The sequence below is a fragment of the Leuresthes tenuis genome, unplaced genomic scaffold, assembly GCF_036924035.1.
Source record: "Leuresthes tenuis unplaced genomic scaffold, fLeuTen1.0.hap1 SCAF_14, whole genome shotgun sequence".
Taxonomy (NCBI): Eukaryota; Metazoa; Chordata; class Actinopteri; order Atheriniformes; family Atherinopsidae; genus Leuresthes; species Leuresthes tenuis.
The window spans coordinates 6510332-6537037 of NW_027325368.1; the positions used below are offsets into that span (position 1 = coordinate 6510332).

Below are 26706 nucleotides of genomic sequence, written 5' to 3' on the forward strand. Positions count from 1 at the left end.
TAATTTTTTAGAGCAGACGGGGTTCGCTGAGCATACATGACCTTTTCAGAAATACTCTGCTTCATATTCTGACAGAGTGCGGCCGCAGCGCTCAGCTACACTTTCTGAGTGACCAGCTGGTGGAGGAATACAAATAGATATATATGAGCCAACATAAATGCTGTTTTTTCTTTCTTTAAATCAGTTTAAGCACGATTTAAAGGCGTGTTGCGATGGATTTTGTTTGCATGGCTTCTACCAATAACGAAAGCTTTCTTGCCAAGAGCTGAACATACTACGTGGATCAAGCCAAAGTTAAACTACTTTTAAAACTTTGGTTATATGAAACTAAAATTTACTACATTTCAGGCAGCTCATAGTGTCTGCAGCTCCAAGTTTTGTATTTTACTTTATTTCACAGAATTCCTGATGTTTTCCTTCTATTTGTCGGCATCGTTGGTGAAGCTTTTTAGTTTAAAACTGATAAAGTTATGGTCTGGAAGACTAGATAATCCATGTATTCCTTTGCTCTCTACATAATATCTCTAAAAATAAAAGGATTTTGAGAGTAATTTATGCAATTTTTTTCTGATTGATGAAACAATTGAAGTGCAGAGAAGCAGAAGGAAACAGCAAATAAACCAGAAAAATTCTGTGTTCAAGTAAAAGTAATTCGAATCATCACCATGTGGGATGTCAAAAGGCAACGAAACCCCTCCAACCACCAGTTAGATATGATAAATGGTTCTTTCATGACACAAAATGCCTTCAGACTGCATTCATCTGTGCGGTTATTTTTAAATAGCTCATGAAAAACAGATGAAACCATGTCTGAAATTAAATGAAAAGATTAAGCTTTCGAAAGGTTGTAAAAGTGTGAAGAGTTCCAGTTCCTTGCTCTGTGTGAGAATTGTAGTTCAAATAAGAATACCGTATATTAACAGTAAGATACACAAAGAGTTGTGAAAATGTTAGATTCCCTAAAAGTACACACACGTAACTTTTACTATTATGAGGTAAAGCTTGTGAATGATTTTAATTCAAAGTGATATGTGATAACAGTTCAAGTTCAAGCAACACAACCGTCATTGGATAAACAAAAGAAGTATCCAGCTCCTATAGCACGAGAGACAATGCTTGGCAGGAAGAGCACAACCGCAGAATCAGCCCTAAAAGTAACTGGCAGCTCATGAGAAGACATTTGGTGTTTATTTGACATGGGATCGCTCACTCCATCTGGTGCGAGAGCACAGTGGTCATGTACTGCCTTATGTTGGAAATATGTTGGACTGTGGGCTGATTGCAGCGCTGTATTTGCTTAAACAGAAACTGAATTCAACACCATAACACACAACAGTTGACCATAATATCTCTGTGGAGAGCAGAGATCAGGATTCCAAACAGCTGAACACTCTGCTGACTTTTCATTATACACCTTGAAGCTTGTATCGATCCCTCATTATCATGTTTATTGTAAATACAGAGCGTTACGTCGAGAGCAAGGTTTCATTTGTAGCGCTGACAGCAGTGACTGATGTACTGTTGTTCTCTAAGGGACCTTGCATGTGTGTTGTGGGGGCATATTAAGCAGGTGCAGAAACCCATCTGTGAGCATGTGCCGGCAGGGGTGAGTGAAGAGTAAGCCCGGGAATGGGGTGGCGTACTAGGAGAAGAGATTGTGGGGGTGCATGGCTCAGGTTACCCTGACAAGAGGGAGCAAGACGGGAGGGAATGGGATATGCGGTGTGTGCGGGGGGTTTGCCAGGCCCAAAAAAGCCACCAGTGCGTCCCGCATGTGGGAACAGAAGGTCTCAGCCGTGTTTGGCCCCTGAGTGCTGTCCTTCACATTATAACCTGCCGACGTCTGGACATCAAGCATGGGCAGAGGGGTAAGTGATCTTTTTGGTCTTACAACAGGGACTTTTATCAGACTGAAGGCCTCGTTTCTGGACTCATTAGAGGAATGTTTCTCAGTATCAGTTTGTGTACAGTAGCAGCATATGGTGTGAACATGTGTCATGTGTAAATGTATTAGCAGGGTTTGAAATATGAGCGTCAGAACGCTGCTTTTTAAAAAAAAAAAGATAATAACATCTTAGGGTGATGGCTCTCTTCCTTAATAGGTTTTGCTCCTGGCTTGCTGTTTATCAGCGTAATTACGTAATTTTGTTTGTATTCTCTCCATCGGGCCCATTCCATTTAGCTTTATGGGAGAACAGACTGGTAATCTACCACGCACACAGTGGGGGAAATTGCTATGCCAGACACATTTCAGGCACTCTGCCGTCTCTGTGCTCCCTCTTTGGCTCTTTTTTTGATTACTTTTTCACTGTGTCACTCACATACACTCTCCTCACATTCTCTCACTATATCCCTCCTTCACTGACATGCACACGTGCTGCTAAGAGGAGACTGACAGCAGCAGATGATTTCCATGATGCATCATTCATCCAACTGTTCATGACACACACACACAGTCTCACTCTCACAAATGAGGAACACACACTATGACAAAAACCTTTTTTTTTTCCATATTCAGTGAATGGTTTACCAGCAGTGTCAGGAGATTGAAACGAACCAGCACATGCAAAGTCTATTATGCTTGTGATATGCTGTGAATGTAAATATAGCATATGACCTGCATATAACAAGTTTATGGGGATCGTCGTTATATCTGTATTTTCCCACAGTTTGGTGAGAGTGGAGGGAAGAGGAGGAAGAAGGACAGAGACTTGGATGAGCTGAAGAAGGAGGTGGCCTTGGTAAGAAAAACAAGCCATCACTGCCTCTACTCACATTCCCTCTACACAGTGATTGATCCCATTGCTGCTACTCCCAAATGATCCCCAAATAGCATTAAGGCGAAGAAACCAGGTTATTTAACAAGGCTATAAATGAAAACAGTGGCCCGTAAACAAAATGGCAATCCACCCTGTTCAGTGTAGTCAGTTGCAGACGAGCTCTAAGCCAGCCTGTCCTCTTCTATCTGCTCAACCTCCCTCTGGCTTCTCTTCTTTGTACTCAGACAGACACTGAATAATTTGTGGGCCACCAGCAGTGTAGTGCAGAGCTTCTGCCTTGTGCAGAGCTGTGCTTCTTTGAGGTGCTGTCAAAATGCCGCCAAGTGACGCCCATGAAAACTGGGTTAAGTTTTACTGCTCGCACCATGTGTGATAAAGTAGCTCTTGTCAATTATCAAGTTGGCCTGCGCCTGATTAAAGGAAAGAATCCTTTGAAACTGTAAACATCTGATTTAGTTACTGTCAAGATGTGCTTTAATCAGTCTACCTTATATATTCAATCAATGATTTCCTGCCTTTTTTTTTCTTTTGCACAGAAATCCTTTAAGTCACCTCCAGACGATAGCTGATCAATACTGAGTACAGCGGCAGAAAAATAAAAGCTAAATGTTTTGCGAAAATGAGGCTTATTTTTGATTTTGACCAGATAGTTTTCAGCCATCTGAGGCTGCTCTTTATGAAGAAAATTATGGATTTCTCTATTTTTCTACTGAGGAAAAAAGTGGTCCTCCATTCTGTGAGACTGACATCATCCTAAGAGTTGATGGCTGAATTCTTCTTGGCAAAAAGCTTCTTCCATGAATAAAATCTACAAAAAGACAGCATCACCGAAAGCTGTCTTTTTCAAAAATCATTTCAACGGGTAGACACAAAGCAATATTTCACTAAAAGAAAATGCCCATCTCCCTTGCCTTAATCTTTTTGCATTTTATTCAGCTGAAATCGCTCTTTGGTTTATTCTACAAAAAATAAAAACATGTTTATATTGTTCAGTCGCTTGCTCTTAAGCATGAACAGACATCATTCTCATCAGACCAGCCTTGGACAATGCTCAAATCATTTCCAAAAATGATAACAATCAGTGAAAAACGCCAATAAACTGCCAAGAACAAAATGTCACATTGACCCATCCTCCAGCTGAGCTTTCAGCAAAACAAAACTGTCCCTCTGACTAGAAGAATGAGCGACTGTCACTGTGGAATTAGTATTTGGTAAATACGTTCAATCTCCTGAAAATGCAATCATTTCACACCACAGTGGAAATGTCTTGACATTTTGAAAGTTATGGCACAAGAACTGTAGAAATAAGCCACCAAACAGAAAAACATGCCAAGGCTGTTTTTTCCCTCTGTTTCCAGCAGCAAACCAGTAGATTTGTCTTTTTCTGAGCTCACATTATAAGTACTGAAGAAAACAGTTTACCCAACTCTAGTCCAGTACAATGAGATGCAGTGGGAGAGGACATCTTTGACCTCTCTGATCTGTCATGAGAGATGAATCATTCATATAAACCCCCTGGACCTGGTTAGAAACAAAGAATTGAGTATTTTTCAGTAGGATGGAGCACAGTAATGCATTCCTCTCACACCTGCAGTCATACAGCTTTGGATCACAAAGCAGAACAATAACTGATTATACGATTTAGTTTTCCATTCATGATTTTGAAGTGACAGATTATGTTTCTGTTGATGAAGAAAGATTTTATCCCCGCAGGATGACCACAAAATGTCTCCTGATGATCTTGGAAAACGTTATGGAATGGACCTCACAAGGGTAACAACAGACACAGACACACACACAACCTCTCTATTTACACAGCCTCACTTTCACACAAATACACAACAGAGAGTTGCTGTAATATCCCATATAGAGATATTATCTATGTTTGCCTGTGCTGGAAAGCAACATCCAACCCGAGACCAAGCATCGCTTTGGTCGACTTAGACCCACCGCAGCATCGCCAGCTCACCTTGAGTCTTCTTCATCTTTAATCCCTTACACACACAAACAAACTTTCACTCTTTGATGCAAAAAAATCCTACAAACACATATACTGACAGATACAAACGCATCACAAAAGTTTTTGCTGTAACCACATTTGCTGCTTGCCGTAAAATTTGACATTGCAGCACTGCAGGTGAAGTGAAACAGATTTTATCCAGTTCAGATTAGCATGAAGAAATCGAGGATGGGGAGAGAAAGCAATAACACAGGCTGAAAAAATGCCACACTTGCCAAAGCTTGAATGAAAGCTAGTGTGAGTGGTTATAAAATACAATGAAATCGTAGTATTCCAAGTTATAAAGATAGGATTCCTGTGAATTAGACCGTGACATATGAAAAAATGGTCAATAAAGTTACAGCCAAACAACTTATATGAGATGAGTCACCCAGTTTATTATACTTGTACTGTTAAATAGAGCAGGAGAGGAGACTTCATGTTCCGCAACTGTAGCAGTAAACTAGCTTTTTAAGCCATGGTAAAAAATAGGGCCATTGTGTTGTAAAAAGAGCCCCACTGCAGACTGAAAGACATTAATTCCTGAAAATTGTTTCCCCTCAGGGCCTGACCAATGCCAAGGCTCTGGAGATTCTAGCCAGGGATGGTCCGAATGCACTGACTCCTCCTCCCACCACCCCGGAGTGGGTCAAGTTCTGCCGTCAGCTGTTTGGTGGCTTCTCCATCTTGCTCTGGATCGGAGCCATCCTCTGCTTCCTGGCCTACAGCATCCAGGCGGCTACAGAGGACGAGCCAGTCAATGATAATGTGAGAAACTGATTGTAAAACATGTAGATAACATGTAGAAAAATGTACATCCTCATTTAGAATTAGACGTGAGTAACGTGTTTTATAAAATCTCCAACATATCATTGGAAAAGAAACCTTGATGAATACATCAATCTATAGTTCATAACATAAAAAACCAACCATATTATAGATAAATCTGTTACTAAGAGATGAACAGCCAGCATTGAATAGCTGTGATCTTCAGGCCTTCACGCAGCACTGCTTTAAAAACAAACAAGATACTCACTGCACAGGCTCAGTAACACTTCTGAAAATTCATTTCTGCATCTGTAACTGCAAGGTAAAACTCTACCATGCACAGAAAAAAAATACATACAATAAGATCGAGAATGACTGCCTCGCCTGGGACTGAACTCAATTAAAATGGAGGCGACGTGGAAAACTGTCCTGTGGCCTGATGAATCCATTTGAAATATACTTTGATCCACGCGATGCATTTCTCAGGGAAGGTCTTATTTATTTCAGTCAGTGAAAACTCTGCAATATACAACATATGTACAATATATATATATATATATATATATATATATATATATATATATATATGAATATATGCCTAGAACTGAAGTATTAAACGAGAATGGAAAAATTAAAGTTGGCTTTGAAGCGACAGTAATTCTCAGTTCCCAAATTGGAAGTTGTTTAAAGTAGAGGTGATGCAACACAGTAGTAAACACACCCCCATACCCCTGTCCAAATTTGAATTTTCTTTACAGGTGCCACAGGCGAAAGATGCAACATGAGCATACATAAAGACATACCAAAAAAGTCTTGGTTTTAACATTGGCTGTGGTACATGTGGTGTGTTGTATTCTATGCAGGGTTAAGCTTATCTGCAAATGATTGCATTCAGCCTCTGTTCTTAGTTTACACAGCCACCCAACTTTTCTTCAAATGCAGTTGTATCTTTGGTTGGGTTAAACACCATCCAGAATCATTATCTATCGTATAATTTGGTTCTGTAAAGTTCTCATTTTTAGTGAGGCCTGTGACTATATTGACATATCTTGATTAATCCTTTGATATTATCCAGTGATGGATGCTTTATCCATATCGCAACACCTCCTTATATCTTTTGATTGAATTTCTTCAGAAACCCCACAACTTGTCAGCGATTCTCTTGCTGTATATGGCAGTCTTTAAAGATTAGATTTAAATTACAGTTCTTTTTTCGACAGCGCATCTGCTCACATCAAGCGACTGGAGGGGTGAAACTCAACAGATGTTAAATTAGTCAACAGAGTCAGTCAAATTATGTGTGTTGACAAGATGATATAATTCAGAACTATGGTATAAAATGATAGTTATATCATAGTAAAGCAAAGCTCACGACACAAGCTGCACAAAAATCTTTGAAAACAGACTGCATGACCCTTCTTTGAGACAATTCTGAACCTTAAGATGTCAAAAAACTTTATTTTTCAAACTGTTTCTTTCCTCTCTATTTCTTGAGGGGACATTTTTTCATGACCTTGAGTTAATAAGGATGGCCTCTTGAGATTTTAATCAACACACTAGCAGTGTTCACTGAAGTAAAAGAGAATACATAAGAAAGAGGGAAAGGTATAAACCTTTAATTCAAAAGCTAAAACAAAACACTTGGCTTTGCTTCTCGCAACTGTGCTCACTAACACAGAATCCTCCAAACCTGGAAATGCGTGTGACGTAAAGAGCTGCTGCTGATACTGGCAGCTCTCCCAGCATTAATATGGAAAAATTCTCAGACCAACCACAGGGCAGTGAGCACCACCAATACCGCACATTACGGCTCCAGCTCATTATGCAATCATCATTCAGCTCTAACCAAACTCTCGTCCGCATTAAACCCCCGCATACTGTACAGTAACATACAGTAGAGTCGAGAGTAGACACTGTCGTGATAAACTTAATCTCCCTGTGATTTAATCTCTACATTCAGTACTGAGTATGTACAGCTGGATGCTCTGATGAGCTACTTCAAAGCTCACAGCCTGCAGCTTTGGCACATTGCAAAATCTACACCAGTGTTTCCCAGTCCTGGTCCTCAAGGCATCCCGCCCTGAATGTTTTCCATGTTTCCCTGCTCCGGCACACCTGATTCAAATGAATGGGTCAGGTCTTTAAGCTCTGCAGAAGGCTGAGGACGAGACATTCATTTGAATCAGGTGTGCTGGAGCAGGGAAACATGGAAAACATGCAGGGCGGTTTGCCTTGAGGACCAGGATTGGGAAACACTGATTTACACAAACAGAACCTCACTCATGGCTGTTGTCAGATAAAAAGTTATGTGTATTATTTTTGGTGTATCAACGGAGCTTAAAGAATACATGTGGGATGAGAAAATGTCTTATCATTTTCAAGTGCTGCTGAAATTACAATAAAAATGAAAGCACAGCTTTAGGATTCATGTTGAGGTTGATGAACCTTAATGTGTCACCTGCTTGGACTGATGTGGCTCCTATAATTCTGCACAAACTGAACAAAAGCAAGTGTCTTCCTCTGGAAGAAGAGGCAAAAAAGCAGTCCAAGGACAAAACCAGGAGCAGCAAACAGAACACTGAATTGGAAGCAAATGTTGTAAACACTGACAAGTGGTTTTCTGAGGTTGCATTTCTAAGATTTTGCACAGCTACGTTTAGAAAAAAGTCAAATGAAAGCAGTACTTTCCAACACGCAAACTTTTCAGGAGTTAGGAATTCTATTTTCCTGCATTGCAAAGGATACAGTACACCGGCTGGCAGATGCTTTCATACAAAGTGACTGGCTGTCTTGTTTGCATCAGTGAGAGCTAAACCCATAACAGCTCTTTCACTGCGAAACTGAAAATAGACACCAAAAATGAAACAAAAATCCACCAGAATGAATGTCTGAGGGACTAAAAAGACAGGACCCGGTGCGGAAAGTGTCTCTTGGTAGCCCCACAGTCTCAGTTTTGTGGGTTTGGGAGACAGATGCTCACTTGGACAAACACCGAATGTCTGGGATGACAAATATCATAAACAAGAAGTCAGTTTCACTGTTCCCTTTAGAAGACAGCTTTTTCAAGTGTTTTTTTTGTCCTTATCTCTGATATTTCTCTATGCGTGAGATGTTTTTCTGGCTGAAGCTGATGATCTCCATAAATCTGAGTGGATAATGACACAGTGTCTCTGCTTTGCTCCTGTTTCAGCTGTATCTGGGTGTGGTGTTGGCAGCTGTGGTGATCATCACTGGTTGTTTCTCCTACTTCCAAGAAGCCAAGAGCTCTCGAATCATGGACTCCTTCAAGAAAATGGTGCCACAGGTAAGTTGATTTGATGCATTGGGTGTTTGGTGTCGTCTCAGTGCTTTCTGAATCAATAAGACATCCCTCAGCCTGGACTTACACACTCATATCAGTGGAAACCTAATAAGCTTGCACAAAGGAAAATAAATGTTTGGCCAACTTCAGATTGTGAATGTGTTTGCCTAAAAACTCCCCCTCCGTTATCCACCTCTGGCAATTCGATTGCCTAATTCTTTAATCTATTTAGGCTCTTTTCACCCCCCGCTCATGCTTATTTTCCCTACCTGTTTTTTCACTTTTTTTCCTTTACTCTATCTCTACTTTTCAAATACCACCACTCCCTCTGGCTCCTCTTCTTTCATATCTATCTCCTCTCTCCTTATCTGACTAAATCCTCCGTCTGAACATAACTCCCTGTCTCCTCTTCTCTCCCTCTCTTCCTCTTTGCCCTTTTGCTCATGGCAGCAAGCGCTGGTGATTCGGGAGGGGGAGAAGATGCAGATCAATGCAGAACTCCTGGTGCAAGGAGATCTAGTGGAGATCAAAGGGGGAGACCGGATTCCAGCCGACCTTCGAGTGATCTCTGCCAGTGGATGCAAGGTAGCGTAGGGGTGCTGAGGCCAGCCCCAGGGAGCCTGGAGGACTCAGTGGGATAGCAGTAGCTTTTTTTCTCCTGTCTTTGCTTACTTCATTCCTTACAAACAGCTCAGTGTTAAAACATTTTAGAAGGGATGTAGCATGCCAACACTTGCAAGTACATATGAGCTAAAAGTGACACTTTGTGTTGAAATGTCTTTACTCCTCAACTGGCGTGTTGGTTGAAATTTCATCCATGATAGACGGTGAAAGGTCGACGGTTCATCTAATGAGCTGCCAAGCATTTCTTTTAAAAAGTGCTCGCTTTTTTCCAAACACTTTCCTATGAACACTTCCCACATGCTCCTCTGTGTGACAAACTACGGGGCATGTCAGTTAAGATTAGTATGAGGTCAGAGCAGATAATTAGGGTGAAGGAAAATCAGAACGGTGCTTTAAAAGGGCAAAAGCCTTTTCTAATAGAGTCAACAGCACAAAATTACTCATCAGCCTCAAAAGTAGCACTCATCCATGTTCCAAGCAGGAGTACTTGAAGCCAAATCCCAATCTTTTCCTAACCCTAACCACACAGTTAAGCTGCAGTAACCAAATCAAGTACTTAACCTGAACAACAGTTAGTGAAAAGCATGTGGAAAAATAACCGTCCCAGTTTGGTGTACGACTCAGACTGCCATGACTAAAACGCCTGTGACTTACCCCACAACCCCTCCTCCGTAAGAGAGTTCTCTACATTTATGACAGAGAATCCACTTTAATGCCAGTGGACACTTTGTGTTTACATCTGAAGCCACAAGCTTTTACAGTACGGCAGTTTTTTGTCGTCCTTGGATGAGAACGTGCATCTCATGTACTGTAGGAAGCACTGGTGATGGTCAGTCAGCCCAGCAGTGGCAATATCCACTACCACTGCTCTAAGGTATGACAAAATAGAGGCAATCAAGTTTAGATCAAGAAACTAATTTCTCATTCTTCATTTCTCTCCATTTATACTGGATGTTTGTTTTTTTTACTAACTCTGTGTTTAGAAGGAATGATGCGACAAAACCGGTCATTTCAGAAACAGAAATGCAAACAACACTTATAGGCTGATAGATATATAATTAGTTTTGCAGATAGCTGGCAATAAATCAAAAGACTGGCTGCAAATTTAGCCCAGTGAAAAGTTAAGAGAGCACCAATGTTGTAAATATTTCACATGTCCTGACACTCCATCAGACAGATGTCAAGACATATTATTTGGAATCATAAATATCCTTGCCATCAGTCTTATAGTTGTTGAGGTAAGGGACAGATTTACCTGTGCATTCCATGGAAAAATCACCTGTAGTTAAACACCTACTTCACTCAAAAGGGCTTATTTTTCAGAGAAAAGTTTTTTCCATTTTTAACCTGCCAACATTGCTTGTTACTTAGATTAACATTCAGACTTAATGTTTTGTTACCATATCCTGTAACCAAAATGATCTGCTTTTGATTTAGCTTTTCTTCTTATTCTTCTAATTTATTAATGCTGTATGGTGAACATTAAGTTGCATTTTGACCTCAGTTTTTTTAAGCCGTGTAAGCTGCTGGTGATCTTTTCTTTTTAATTCTACACTTTTAAAGAAACCTGGGGAAAAATACTTTGACCAGGACACAGTTTTCACACGATTAAAGTGAAATTTCCCTGTTGTTCCTACGTTTCTATCCCGTCACTATCACCTCTTCTGTCCCTCAGTCTCAATAAACAGCATTTTCTTTTCTCTGTCGTCTTCTCCCTTAAAGGTGGACAACTCGTCTCTGACGGGAGAATCAGAGCCTCAAACTCGCTCCCCGGAGTTCACGCACGAGAATCCTCTGGAGACCCGCAACATCTGTTTCTATTCCACCAACTGTGTCGAAGGTCAGTGGGCCAGATCTGGTCAAAACTGTCTCTTATCGCCTCAAGAAGTCTGTCTTTTAGCCATCTGGAAATCAACAATGTTTTGTTTCACCACCAAACTGTGGAATCGTTTCAGTGCACAGTTAATCTGGCCTGCCATCCCTTCATCCTACAGCACAGTGTGCATATAGTTGAATTCAGTGCACGAGGATTAGTAATGAGTGTTTTCATTTAGAACGTAGCCACTGGGAAATTTAGATGTCAGTTGCTGCCAGTCATCAAACAGTGATGCAGTAAGCATTTCAATTGGATTTTTATGTTATAATCTGCAGCTTCATCAACATCTACATTTATATTCTACTGGTGGTTGTGTAAAAACTAGATTGTCCATTATTTTGTGAGAAAAGGTCCATTTGGTAGCTGGGTGTGAAGACTACATTTAATGAATGTGTCCACATAAGATGGAGCTGCAATAGAGTGACATGGAGACATTAAAACTTTAATCTAATTTTGAAGTACTTAAAGGAATTTTGTCCATTCTTACTTAAAATTAAAGCAGCATCTTATCATTGAACTCTAACCAGCCTGGAGATCCTTCCTGATCCATTCAGCAGGTTTCATCTTCAAACACTATTATTCTTTTGAAGGCTGCAGGGCATGGCACATTTAGTTTAGAGGCCACCTACTACTACTATAACAAAAAAGAATGCAGCTCTTCTGTTGGGTCAAATTAGACAGTTGCAGCTAAGAATTTATAGCACTTCCAATGCCTACTTTTCTATTTAGTTTTTCACATCTCAGTCAGATCTGGTATCTCACATTTGTGTGTGTCAGCATTTCAGTTGTGTTGTTATTACTGACTGAAATTAACAATGTTTGTCATGTGATCATTTCAAAAATAGTATTGAAAAAGGTGACAAATACTTTAAAAGTCTTGGATACTTTGGTTAATTCACAGTTTTAATTAGAAATCATATAAACGATACCAGCTACCTAATATTGTGTCATTTCCTCTTATTCTCAACTTGTCAAACCAATGCTTGATCAGGAGCTTACTTTTGGATGTGTTTGGTCACTTTGGCAAAATGAAAGATGTTAGTTAAGTTATTCGTAATAAGATACACAGTATTTTAACGTGTATTTTAACACCTAAACACAATGTTTTCCTAACCTTAACCAAGCAGGTTAGTTTTATTGCCTAACAAGGTGGAAGCCTGCAGTATTAGATTGAAGGAAGTCAATCTAAAAAAAACAGGTGAAAACCACAGTCGAACATGAGACCCATGTTTGTCTATCCTCTTCCTGTCCTCCTTCCTCCTTACATGGTCCATGTCAGTTGTTGATAACTCAGCTCTATAGAATAAGGCTGTTGTGTTTCCATTTACTTTTAGGATAGACTTCTTACTGCCGAAGAAGGTTAACTGCCAATGTATAAGAAAACTGCCAAAACAACTCTGAAGGAAGCACAGACAGAGGTCCTCTGTGTTTGCCTCTGAGGCGTTGACCTTTTTTGTCAAGGCGGGGCCTCCATAGGCTGGGCTTGTTCCATTCCATCCGGAAGATGTCCGGTTGAATGAGCACCTCGGGAGTACGAGGGGATGGGTCAAAGCCTCGGGATCTTTGTTGTGAATTTGTGGGTTGTGTCAGGGTGTCTTGCATGCCAATCAGGGAGTGCCACTGCCGTGTGTGCTTGCTTTGAATTTGCAACAGTGTCAAAGCAGGTGGTACGTGTCAGAGGGACATCCACACCACAGCCAGCTACGATTTCATACTTGATTTCCTGAAATATTCCTGCAAAACACTACATCAGATCGAGATGATCGATGTCGTTTGCTTCAGCAGGTTTAATGTCAGGGAAGATTGCTGTATCAACTAATAAAGTAGTCAGCACACAAACTTCTGATCGGGAGGTTTGGTGTCGGGTCATTTGTCTTTAAAGAGATTCAGATTCTTTCTTTGCTCACTCAGTCCAGCATCTGTTCAGTCCACCCAGCCATCAATCACTGGCCAGCACTTCTAATTCACCTCCATCTATCACTGTTCTACATCCAGCCATCATCTCCCCATCAGGCCTCCTTCCTGTGTGTAAAATACAGCACTCAACTTCACCAGTGTCTTCCAAGCCGTGAACACTCATTTTTCCTTTTACATACCACTTTGCGAAAGTGCATCAGATCAACTGTCACCCACCCGAAAGCTCTAACAAACAGCTTGCGATCTGTAATAACTTCACATTTAAAAAGCTGCCATTAACAAAAGAGAACAGGAATCATTTAATGGGAAAATGTATGCCTTCTTGACTTCCCACTGTGACAAAGAAGCACACGGTACAACGATTGAACTGATGAATCATGTCAAGATTCCTCTTTTAATTTTTAGAGCACAAGAGAAAAAGTTCCAAAAAGCATCTGAAAACCTTTTCTCGACATTTAAAGCAGTATTTAAAGTATTTAAAGCAGTATTTTGGTCAGACCAAACAGTGGCTCTTCTCTCCCACCAGGTACAGCCCACGGCCTTGTCATAGCCACTGGTGACCGAACTGTGATGGGTCGCATCGCCACTCTGGCATCTGAGCTGGAAGTCCGCCGGACGCCCATCAACATTGAGATCGAACATTTCATCCACATCATCACCGGTGTGGCAGTTTTCCTGGGTGTGAGCTTCTTTATCCTGTCTATTATCCTGGGCTACACCTGGCTCGAAGCCGTCATCTTCCTCATTGGCATCATTGTGGCCAACGTGCCTGAGGGCCTGCTGGCAACTGTCACTGTAAGTAGTGTCTGAAGTTACTGTTTTATGAGAACTGTATAAATCTAACAGTTTTTCTTTTCACAATAAATAAATCTCAAGTTTTTTCTTAACATTTTAAACTAGTTTTTTTTATTATTCCTGCACAGCCTTTTACTGTTTCTGCTGGAGGAGCACGATGTGCACTTCAGTTTATGATAAACTGGACTGTATTTTCATGCAGGTTTTAAGGACATGTTGTAATAATTTTGGGAATAGAAAATGAGGAGAAGAGTGAAGTCAAAAATTGCCTGTTCTACACAAACTCTGAAACAAAAATAGTTATTTTTACCTTTTCTTTGCATGTCTCTAACAAGAAGCATGCATTGTTTCACAGCTTCATGGCTGCTGGTTGCACACAGTATGATTAGCAGTTAAAGCTGCTTATCATTGCTATTTGTGGGGAACAGCCATCTGGAAACCCTAATTACGTCTTGCAGCAATTGCCAGTGTTTCTGGGCTTCTGGTGTGGCCAGTGGATATCTGAAAAAGGAGAAACTAATTTTTTTAAGCAACATTTATTGTTTGAATGCAGATACATTTATTTATCTGTAACAAAATAGCTGTTAGTTTCAAGATCCTTCATTTGGCCGATATCTTCTGCGTCTGTTGCAGAAGTCCAAATCTTGCTCAGGTGTGATTGGTGAATGTTACTCAGACTTAGAGAAACTGGGATAAAGCTTTTACATATTCATTTACAGATATTATTGGCAAACTGAAAAAACATCCTGTTTTCCCTCAGACTGTGTCACATACTGCTGTTACCTCACAAATCAAGGTCCACTTTCTATCCATCCATTCTCTATACCTGCTTAATCCAACTGTAGGGTCGTAGGGGGCTGGAGCCATCATTGGGTGAGAGGCAGGGTACACCCTGGACAGGCTGCCAGTCCATCACAGGGCCACACAACTACACATGCTCTCTCTTAGGGACAATTTAGAGACACCAATTAACCCAACATGCATGCTTTTGGATGGTGGGAGGAAGCTGGAGTACCCAGAGAGAACCCACACATACAGGGGTACAACATGCTAACTCCACACAGAAAGGCCCCAGCTGGGAATTGAACCTGGAACCCTCTTGCTGTGAGGCAACAGTGCTAACCCGTGCAGCCCAAGTCTGCTTTCTATCAGTGGAAAATCTAAATTTTTGTTCTGTTCTTAAACCTGATCAGTGTTTTCCAATCCTGGTCCTCAAAGCACCCCGCCCTGCTCCAGTACACCTGATTCAAATGAATGGGTCGTCCTCAGCCTTCTGCAGAGCTTAAAGAGCCAACCCATTCATTTGAATCAGGTGTGCTGGAGCAGGGAAACATGGGGTGCCTTGAGGACCAGGATTTGGAAACACTGTTCTAAAGCTTTACCAGGTAACTGTTGGCCTGAACCAAACTGAGTGCTCCTTTTATTCCCGTTCTATTCTTATTTAAATGGTTGTTTTCTTGCTTATTTTCACTTTATTGTTTGTTGTTAACAATTCAAACTTGGAGCATTGCACAAAGCATCTCACTGCAGGTCGTACCATGTATGATGATGAATGTGACAAATCGAATCTGAATTGGATTTAAAGTTGCTTTATTTCCTAACCAAAAGGTGTGAAGAGTGAAAGTAAAAAGGACTCGAAAAAGAAGGGATAAATAACTTTCCAAACTAGTTTATAAATCTGAAAATCATGGAAGTCGCATGACTTGTTTGATCGTTGATGAGAAAAGCCTTCAGAATGACGTACTGTTGTCATCTGACATTGTGTAGTAGGCCACAGACACAAATAGCACCTTCTACAGTATGTATATCGGATGTTATGTGGTTATGACAATGCTTATCACCTTGTAAAGGTAATGCAGACAAACATCCAATATTCACTTGCTTTGTAACTCTGTTATTGTCTGATTCTGTCTTTGTTTGCTGCTGTCTTAGGCTGATGAAATCTTGACAACCAAAATAATTAACTTAAAGTGGCTCAGAAACTATGTATAACTGAGGGAAATGGCAAAATCTGTAAGACATTTATCATGGGCTTTACTTTTTGAGCAGCTGCTTTCACATCATGCGTTTCTATGTGATCTTCTGCTGACATGAAAATATGGATTAGTGCTTAGAGGTTTGAGTGTACCAGCTCCGGAGCTCTGATATTGTTCCTCTGATATTGTGGGCTTACTATCATCTACATTGAACTGATCTATCATTAATGTTATTCGTTACACCTGTGCCTTTTCTAACACTGATCTAGCCTCTCTACATGTTATGTGGCTCTGATAATGCAAAAGAAACTGATGATGAAATGTTGAATCTGTTTCGAAGTTTTTCTGCCACAGTAAAGGGAGTGCGCTGAGGTGGGTGCCAGCTGGCATTTGAAATGCCATCAGTCGACATTTCACTGGTCACAGAAAATGAATTAACTTCCAGTGGCTGGTTTCTTTACTTTCGTTCACTTTAAACAGACCGTGATCTGTGTGTGGAAACGTTTGTGTGTACCTGTGATGCATTTATTGGAATGCAGCTGATGCATTCAGCTTTAATTAATGTGCGTTGATCTATCTCTTACAACATATGGAATATGCCTGTTCATTGTATTTCTATGTCCCTGTTCACCTGCTGTTCACCAGTCAACCAAAAACACACACACTCATCAGACACCTGGACCACGCATGGTTTGACATGTACAAACACTTGAACACACGGCTGTGTTCACATTTGTCCACGAACAATCATCCATCCTCACTCCTCCTCATCCTTCCTCCTTTTATTCCCTCCCCCATCGCCACCCTCTGTCTTCCCAGGTGTGTCTGACTCTCACTGCCAAGCGAATGGCCAAAAAGAACTGCTTGGTGAAGAACCTGGAGGCCGTAGAGACTCTCGGCTCCACCTCCACCATCTGCTCTGACAAGACGGGCACGCTGACCCAGAACCGCATGACCGTGGCCCACATGTGGTTCGACAACCAGATCCACGAGGCGGACACCACCGAGGACCAAACTGGTAAGACAGAGATGAAATTAAATGGAGAGAAAGTGGAAAAAATAAAGTGGACAGAGGGAGCTGGAGGATAGCTTGAGAAAATGACAGATTAAAAAACAAGAAAATGGAGTGTGTGGGAATTGAGAAGGAAGTGGGACTGCCTGCTGAAATTCATCTGTCCAATATTCACACCGCCAGCAAACGTGGCTGTTCACTCTGCTGCTCGGATTAATTGAGAAGCGGGATGCAGTAGGTGGCACCACCCTCAGCTATAAACATGGCTTTTCCAGAATTCCTCAGCTAGACTGCTGCTGCGAAAACAATCAGGTTGCCATCCTCCACCAAACAGGGCAAAAAGATCAAGCCATATCTTTAAAGAACACTCCAACAACAGCCAAAATAATAGAATAATAAAAAAGGTGTTCTCTTCATGCTAATGAGAAGTGAGTCAGACAATCCTACAGTGAACTGCCAGTGATGCCGACCAATGAAGGAAAAACACAGTGCACTTCATTTTTCAGGAATAGCTCTATGCATGCAGTTTTTGCAGCCAACCTGTTTACACAGTAACAGTGACAGTGAAATGCTCTGTGACGTCCAGGCAAATATGAAAAATGAATGCAGGCACTGACACCAGAATGAAGGTAATTTTCAATTTGATTGGGTGGGAGGGCTGAAATTTGGATACAAGCAATCTCCAAATCACCTTTTTTAATTTAAAAATTAATGCCATTTTCCAGACTGGGGAAAAATCACTTATGTCAAAGAAAAAAACCATTGCTCCACTTAACTGACCCCGATGGTGTTATTTAGCTACAATATCCATTGCTACTCTGTGAACCTGGAATTAAGTCAGTGGCATAAATACTGCATAAGTCCTGCTTATCATAATAATAATAAAAATAAAAAGTCTAACAAAGCTCTCTCTGCTATTCTCTCAGGTTCGGGTTTTGACAAGAGCTCTGCTACTTGGACGGCTCTGTCTCGCGTGGCTGGGCTGTGCAACAGAGCTGATTTCAAAGCTGGACAGGAGCATCTCCCCATCCTGATGGTATCAACATTCATCACTTACTCACAGCACAGAGGCAGTTTTCTAAAACCTTTGCATCAACCTCCAGCCTCATAAATTATGTCAGCTCTTTAGACCCTTTTAATTTAATGCAAGGCCATTATGAGCAGACTGTTTTTATGTGTATATTTGGATCAACTAATGCATGCACATAATTCATGAGAGATGATTTTGCCAACATGGTTTGCCTGTTGAGTAACAACAGAAGGGACGCGTCAGGTGAACAGTCACTCAAAAATAAGTGGTGGTGCTCTATGTATTTAGATCCCTGTTGCAAGTCAAAGGAGTAACATTGTCATGCATAAATATGCTGTTACGGCTTGAAAATTTGGTTTGAATAACACAGAAGTCCCAGAAGTCAAAAGTCCCACTGTGTAGGTGGGACCTTTGGTTTTTGTCAATCAAATGCTTTGCAAACCTATTCACCCTATTTGGCATTGCTTTCCCCCAAGAAATTGCCTGAATTTAACAACATCCATCATTACCTCAGTTCTGAGGTAATCTGCTGATGATCTGCTGATGAAAAACATCCCATAACATGATACTGGCCACATCATTCTTTAGTCTTGGAATGGTGTTCACGAGGTGATGAAAAGAGCTGTATTTTGGACCATAAGCAGCTATTTCACTGATGGTCACAATCTTCTCTGACCAGTATCTGACCAGACTCCTCATGGCATAGAGTCAACTAGTTTTTCAGCTGATTCCAAGTGAAAAGACAAGCATAGCTGAGCATTAATTTCCCCATATTTAGTACAGATTTTGGGGGTAAGATTCAAGGAATGGGGAAAAGACGATAACTTATCATCACAGAAGCTCCTATTTCATAAACTGTTCACCAGTTTTGTTTTAAAGTCTTTAAAACGATACAAGAAACTTGTTGAATATGAAATAAATACAAATGAGGTGAAATTAAAATGTTAAACGTTATTCTGAATTTTAGAGAAGTTGCAGTTTAAAGCACACCGTGGACGTCCTTGAGTATAAAAGTAAAGCACATGATTAAATCATTGCTATTGTTTCCTGTAGTCAGTCCTAAACTACAAGAAAACCACAGTCAGGGAATAAAAGATCAAACAAAACAGCAACCCATAACTAATTTGTCAGTTACACTTGACACAAGCTGGCTCACACACTTAACCTTCTTCACACACATAAACAGACACACACAGAGAATAATCCAATACACGACTGGAAATAACCCCCCCGCAATGCCACAAACACACACACACAGCTGGGTAGGTAAGTCAATATGCTTCCAATGTTGTACCAGCCGCTAACCTCCAACCTGTGCTACATTGACCTGAAGAAATGTGGCTCTCAGTGACAGGGATTACAGCTTCCACCGTGATGGGAGCGGACCCTGCTGCTGCGCCCGATCTGCCCTGCAAAATGCCCAGGCTTCCTCCCTGCATTAAGTAACAGCTGTGTCTCCTGACAGCATTCAAACACTGCAGTAAGGGAGCTGGTACCATTACCAGAGCAAGTCCCCATCTGCGCCCATAAAAACTGAGAAAAGGTATTTCCTTGATCTATTTATTCATTCATGAAAAGGTGCAAACAAGGACAAATCTGGTTGAGTGTGTGTCCTTGTTTTGCTGCTGTTCATGAATGAATTAAAAGAAACAGGGAAATTTCTTCTTTTAGCTCCCTCTTGTGTATTTGGCATTGGGTCATCAGTTCAGCTTTGATTATAAGAAACTGGCATAAAGAATTGCTGTCATGCTTTTTTTCACCCAATATCAAAAGAGAATTTTACCCCAAATCATCATTAAGTATCACACAACCATCTTTGCTGGACAGACCAAGGCTAATAGACCTCTTAAAAGGAGAAAATAGCGTTGTAAATTAGGCCTTCTTAACAACTGTCTTTATGTGATTATCTGTGGTAATAACCTACTCATATTCAAATATAGAGTCTTGTTTGCGGGAGTAATTCTGTCACATTTGGATACACAGAGATAGCAATCAGCACAGAATGTTTTTATTACTCAGTTGTCAATTTCAACCATCTTCTTTTAAAATAAAGCATCCAGTGTCTACAAAGGACTTCTGCATGCCACAATCAGACAGAAACTGTGCCGTACAGCGCAAATGGTGAAGTTCCACTTACTTCAGCACACTTAGCTACCTTGTTATTTGTTAATATGGCCCAATGCATTTCCTCATTGATATTCATTACCCACGTCTTGTAAACTCAACATTTACAGGGTAAATCATATCAAAACTGCACTCGACAAACATCATACATTTCTGTCACACTTTTCTTGTAGAGTGTGAGCCGCTTTAATCAAATAATCTGTCCCCTAAAAGAAAAAGTAAAACAAGGTTTTGCACTTTCATCACACACAATTGTTACATAACTTCGAGAAAATGCAGATGACACTGCCTGCATCATTAATGAGAACCTCTCTCTTCTCCTTTAAACAACACATATTCCAAAAGCTTCCCTCTGCTGTAGTGGGATAAACATGAGCAGTGGGACAGACAACACTCATTTTATAATAGGCATGTGTGAGTGATTGTGCTAATGTGTTCCTGTGTGTGTGTTTCTCCAGAGGGAGACAGCGGGCGACGCGTCGGAGTCAGCTCTATTTAAATGCATCGAGCTGTGCTGCGGGAGTGTTCGTGACTTGAGAGCCAGAAACCACAAAGTGGCAGAAATCCCCTTCAACTCCACCAACAAGTACCAGGTACTGAACGGGAGTCGTGTCTCGTCATCTTTGTACTGCAGCTGCAGTGAAGTTGCACTTTGTATACAGTCTCATATCCTTTTAAATTTGAATTTGATGTAAATGGAAATTGCTGTTGACTTGCCTGAGGTGACAGCCATGTCTCATTTTGTCCAGTTGACAAACCTGAAAACTGAGGAAGTAGCTTAAGTTTACATCAGCAAAAGTTACTGTAACTTGAAAAGCAACTTATGTCAGTCAATCATTATAGCAGAATCAGTTTGTACTATTTAGTTTTTTACCTTTAAGTTTTATATATTAAAATGTGTACATTTTAATACATTTGCATGTTTTTCATTCAGAATCAGTTTATTTACTGCTTTTTAACTAATTTGTACACATTTCTTTCACTGCTTACCAGACAGTTTGCACATATTTTCAAGACTTCCCAGATTTCTTTCTTTTTTTTTTTTTTTTCTATCATACTGGAGGCTGATTCATTCATATTCATTTTTTAACCTTTTCCATCCAGTGAAAGCAGCCTGAACATTCCTGCTCTTTTCAAGGCGACATCCTGCTTTACATTTATACCTGGAAGGTGCCCAATATGCCACACACAGCATTGTTGATCACAAAACAAAAGCCCGGGTGCTGCTTGAAATCTCTACCCAGAGTGTTTCATTAATGTCAGTAATACATCTGATAATTAACTGGTTAGGTCCGTCTGCTCTGCATTTCAGTGCAGAGAAATCGCATTTGTTTCGGATGGTCTAGTGTTAAAAAGCAGACAAACAGGGGGTGAACAAAATGACCTCCCACTCGCTTATCGTTCTTGGCTCTGAAATATTTCACGGGTGGCGTTTGGAAAGAAAATCTACAATTGGACATATTTAAAAACATTAGTTCTTCTCTGGGCATTGATTGAACCCCTTAAAGGGCTCTGTTTTAGTAGATTTACACTTGTTGAGACAACAAAAATGACTCTTTGGAAAGTTTATATTCCCACTAATATAACTGGCTGTTACCTTGTCAGCTTTAGTAACTTCCACCTTGTCTCCTTTCTGCTTCCACTCAGTGTTTGTTCTTCCCTGCGACCTCATGACAGAATGTGAAACAGATACGTTGATCTACAGAGCTAAGCATCACAATTTAATGATGAAGGCAAAGAAAATTGTAGAGTTGCTACATTTTTCCTATTGTTTCCTACACAGAGAGGAGCTTCATTAGCACATCAATGTAGTTGGTCGGTAAAGCGTTTATGCGTGATGATGTTCGCTTTCCATATCAAAGTTTCTTTGGTCATAAATGCTTATCAAGTGTAAGGCGCTAATCCACAGATCGTCATGCAAGAGAAGTCACCTTTCTACTTGCCTTGCAATCCTTTCATTTTCTTTTCTACTGGGCTCTAACCCATCAATGGTTAGGGTTTGGAGTTGAAATGTAATGGCTTGGTTAGCATAAATGTACAATAATGTCTTTCTAACCATGTTACAATATATGGTTGGACAATTACAAAACGTCACAGGCTTCCTGTCATGTCAAATGAACATGACGCTGCTACATTTTTGGGTAGAAGTGTCCATTACATGTTTTTTTTTTTGATGAGACTGAGCTCCTTACGACACATGTAGCTGGGGAAAAAACCTGAAGATGCTGCAGAGAAAATGATACAATGAGCAGTTCAAGTTGTGGCTCTCCCTGTGTTGCATAGAGGGGATGAAACCCTGGTCGACCAGAGGAGACACATGATGCCATGAGCATTGAGTTCTTGAGTGCAAAGACACAGACACATAAACCCACTTAAAAACAGACCAGGGACAGGAGTGAAGCAGCCAGAGAGACTCTCATGCTGACCTCACAAGTTCATGGAACTGGAATATCTCTATTCTTTTTTTGTGTGTCACTGATAGTTTAAATCAATGATTTAGGGAAGTATTGGTTCACAAAATTGTCAAGGCAGAAATGCTCAGCCATGGTATTCGCTGTTTGTTTCGCTCACATCTTCTTGTGTATTAAGACAACACTATAAAAACACGCTAAAAGGGTTGAAAACTCGACTTTATCCGGAGGCACTTGACACTTTAATGGCATTCTGGACACTTGCTGAGAATTTGATAGTTGAAAAGACATTTAGAAAATGGAAATGGTTACCAGTGTACAAAAAAAATCAGAATGCTAAATAAAAGTTTAATAATACAATTTGAGGGCACTGATCAAACAGTTAAACAAAAAAATAAATCATGATAGAGACCTAATTGCTTCCCATTAGCTTCCCGCTGCTGTTGATATATTAAACTCCACAGCCAACTTGCTCAGCATTATATTGCTAATTTTGGCAAAGTAAAGGGAACATTCTGGATTCAGAGTCGTCAAAGCTTGGGGACTTTTGCGCATGCACCTGATGGCAGTAAGCACATTAATACATCATTAATCCCCTATTATAATGTCCTGCCAGCTTCTTGTTGACATCACAAAGCTTATATATATATATATATATTTTTTTTTCGAAAAGTGCGATGTGACATCTGACGCAAGATCACATAATGACAATGATTCAACTTTTCCTTTTTGTGACTGAGGCCATGACTGTGTTTTAGCTGGTTGAAGACTGGGTGAAAATAGGTCTCTGACAATTCACGGTAATTTTTTCAACAGTAAACAAACAAATGACTTCCTCTGTAGTAGCTCCGATTTGTTCACAACAGATGTCTCTGAAAGTTCAAAAGATCAAGTCACATGTTTTCCTACACCCTGAAAGAGTTTACATACGACATAAAGTCATTATAGACGCTTTTGATAATGCTTTGCTCAAGGGCGTAGTGGAAATCAAAGCTTGTGTCTGTGTACCAGGAGATTTGAACCATTGTGAATTGCGCAGCAATGATGTTGAAACTAACAAAGGACTTCCTGCCTGCATTTTGTGCACCTGTTCCCTGACATGAAAATAAACCTCTGTGTTAAGGAGGGAAAAAAGCAATTTACGTCTGCTTTTCTGAGATTAGATACGCTGAGACTCTGATACAAACTGTCTGAGGGAGCGCGTGATGGGTTATATTGGGGAAAGGGTAATGGAAGATGTAGCAGCACAAGAATACATGTGAGAGAGTGAATGAATGCTGGGACTACGACTTTCAATGTGCGCTCTGTCAAGTCAGATTCAATATGACTTTCATCTCGAATCACTTAGATAAGAATGACAGCAACTCCCCAAAATGCTGTCACAAATGTGAAATTGATTGTTTTGTATCAATACAGAGAGGATGTCAGACTGAAGCCTGCTTCTCTCTAAAAACAAAATGATTTTCTTTTTCAAAAGAAGAAAAAGTCTGTGTTCTCACCAATCCGTCTGTTCTCCGTCTGTTTCTACAAGCTCTCTGTCCATGAAGTGGAGGACAATCCCTCTGGTCATGTTCTGGTCATGAAGGGAGCGCCAGAGAGGATCTTGGACAGGTTTGTTAATCAATAACAGATTGATTATATGCTGTTTACATTTGAATTTGTTCTGCATGCACACGCGTGCAAACACACACTCGTCTTAGAGGCACGCCATCTGAAAAAGTTCAGCTTATGTAGTCAAAGTCTGATACAATCCTATTAATCTGTGCTCTAAGCCTCCAGTGTTGTCCTAAAGTTAAAACCAGGTCAGGTCGCCACTCTGCTCAACTGGGTGACATGGTTCTTTGTCAACACGAGCACACGCGCTACAATTTATTTAGATTTTTTCTTATATACACCATCCAACTGCTGTAAAGTGTGACAGCAGCAACAGACGTATATTAAGCTGCAGATGAAAATAGTCCACAGCTAATGCACCGTGTCCTCTTGCTGGAGAAAAATGTCTCTCTACGTTTCCATACAACCGAACTGTTTTGCTACATAAGCCAGCAGAGTTGGGAGGTCAGGGTTAGGATATAAACCACCACAGTCTGTAATTAACATCACCATAAAAATGTTTAATCATGCTGAAGTCACTGCTAGTCTGCATAGTCTGGTGGGGAAATGTCAGGCTGGAAAATTTTTTTTGCAGTACGTGGTTTCAAGGAGGCAAATATGAAATAAACTTTGTATTTGTTATAGATTTTATAAGATTAACTGTATATATGTAATTGAAACCACATGTGAACACTTCAGTCGTGGCATTTTCGTGGGATTTACTCAGAACAACAGATAGTGACAAACACCAGGATTCCAGTGATCCTTATTCATGCAAAAACTGAATTTGTATTAGTGAGACGATATCAAATATTTACTGTGCATGCAGTGGGGCCACATGTGACAGCGAGGATAGAGAAAACTATGTTTTTTTTTAATGGGATTTTTGTAAATAACACCATTCATATTCATTATTGGATTACCAGCCTCAATTCAGATCATCTGCATTACAGGTTCACCGACAATGAGATGCTGTCAGGCTTTACTTTGCCCTCCTTTGCCACACTGCTGCATCCCCTGTTCCCTTTTTTTTAACACAAATGCCAGATCAAGTGTTGCTCTTTCATGGACTTTGTATGCCTGTAAAAACACACCTACTTTAGGCTGGTAAATATATTAGTTGTGAAATGAATTTATAGTGTTATCAAAATAATGTTAAATAAAGGGACCCCTGTAAAGGTCCATCATTTCCAAAAGTATGTGTGATGTTTACTATTCAGATGGAGGACCTATTTCATCCTCTTGTGTAACATAATTGCTCTACAGACAGCTGTTGGTATCGCTGAATGTGTCATTAAATGTTACAGGTGCAGCACCATAATGATCCATGGCGAAGAGAGTCCTCTTGATGAAAACTGGAGAGATGCTTTCCAAAATGCCTACATGGAGCTGGGTGGACTGGGAGAAAGAGTGCTTGGTATGTGTGGTGGCATCAACTGAGACCTGTCTAACTGAGAATATATGGCAAGGAGCAGCAGCAGTTGAGCTCAGCACTTAGTTTTTATGGTCGTCTTGGTAAACAGGGTAGTTTACCCAAAATGTCCCCATAAAAGTACAGGCTGCCCTCTGTGCAGCACACACTCTATAAAGTGTGTGTGTGTGGGTGGGGGGTCGGCATTGCAGTCTAGCGATGGAGACTGAGCCAGAATTACCAGAGTTATAAAAAAATATTTCATTGTCGATTTTCTGGTCTTGTAAAGATCATCAACTGGAAACGGAAGTTGATTTAATTTAATTCAGGTTGAAAAATAAAACACAATGTAATAAAATAAGATTTTGCTTTGTTAAATGCCACAGGGCCATTTTGGGTGAAAAGTCATTACCTGAGGTATCTTTAAAGTCTTTTCTACTCTGTCTCTGTAAATGTCATCGTCTTGACAAGAAAAGGATTTTTGGATAGTGCCATAGGTAATAATTATGTGTTATCAGCACTTTGTGAGAGTTGTGGCCACAGCAGCTGAACGTGGAATACCATCACTTTTAGAGCAAAACTCCTGAAGTCATGTACATTTCTGTCATGTCTTGGATGATGATGTTAAGAGCTTTAATGTTTCAAGACATGAAGACTTTTTCACTCTATTTTGCTTGGCTTCTTATGAATTCAAACCACAAAAGGCTTGGGTTTTAATAAATATGGCTGATTAAATTCTCATTTCAGACTGAAAACCTCCACAGCTGAAATTAAAAATGGTATTGGATGATGTATTGCTGGAAGGTGTCTTTTAAAACCTGCACACATCTTTCACATTTATATGTCTCTGCAATGTTTTGCTTTAAATAGCAATGCAATCATCTCACTGATCCTTCTTCTCTTTCAGGATTCTGCCACTTGAATCTGCCTCCATCCCAGTTTCCTCGAGGATTTACTTTTGACTGCGACGACATGAACTTTCCCACCGAGCAGCTCTGTTTTCTGGGTCTCATCTCCATGATTGATCCGCCACGTGCCGCTGTGCCTGATGCTGTGGGTAAATGCCGCTCTGCCGGCATCAAGGTAATT

The 26706-nt window shown here is 40.4% G+C and overlaps 1 protein-coding gene across 1 annotated transcript in view; it reads left to right on the forward strand.

The window, feature by feature from the left end:
• The first annotated feature begins 1752 nt into the window (after nucleotides 1–1752).
• The window catches only part of atp1a2a (ATPase Na+/K+ transporting subunit alpha 2a), a 41437-nt gene continuing 16483 nt past the window's right edge, over nucleotides 1753–26706 (forward strand). The window contains exons 1-14 of the mRNA XM_072363868.1: nucleotides 1753–1868; nucleotides 2670–2741; nucleotides 4494–4553; nucleotides 5344–5547; nucleotides 8738–8851; nucleotides 9299–9433; nucleotides 11195–11312; nucleotides 13792–14060; nucleotides 16856–17054; nucleotides 17975–18084; nucleotides 20661–20795; nucleotides 24145–24224; nucleotides 25514–25623; nucleotides 26525–26700. Of these exons, the coding sequence (XP_072219969.1) occupies nucleotides 1857–1868; nucleotides 2670–2741; nucleotides 4494–4553; nucleotides 5344–5547; nucleotides 8738–8851; nucleotides 9299–9433; nucleotides 11195–11312; nucleotides 13792–14060; nucleotides 16856–17054; nucleotides 17975–18084; nucleotides 20661–20795; nucleotides 24145–24224; nucleotides 25514–25623; nucleotides 26525–26700 (1794 nt within the window). The 5' untranslated portion in view covers nucleotides 1753–1856. The remainder of the gene's footprint in view (nucleotides 1869–2669; nucleotides 2742–4493; nucleotides 4554–5343; nucleotides 5548–8737; nucleotides 8852–9298; nucleotides 9434–11194; nucleotides 11313–13791; nucleotides 14061–16855; nucleotides 17055–17974; nucleotides 18085–20660; nucleotides 20796–24144; nucleotides 24225–25513; nucleotides 25624–26524; nucleotides 26701–26706) is intronic.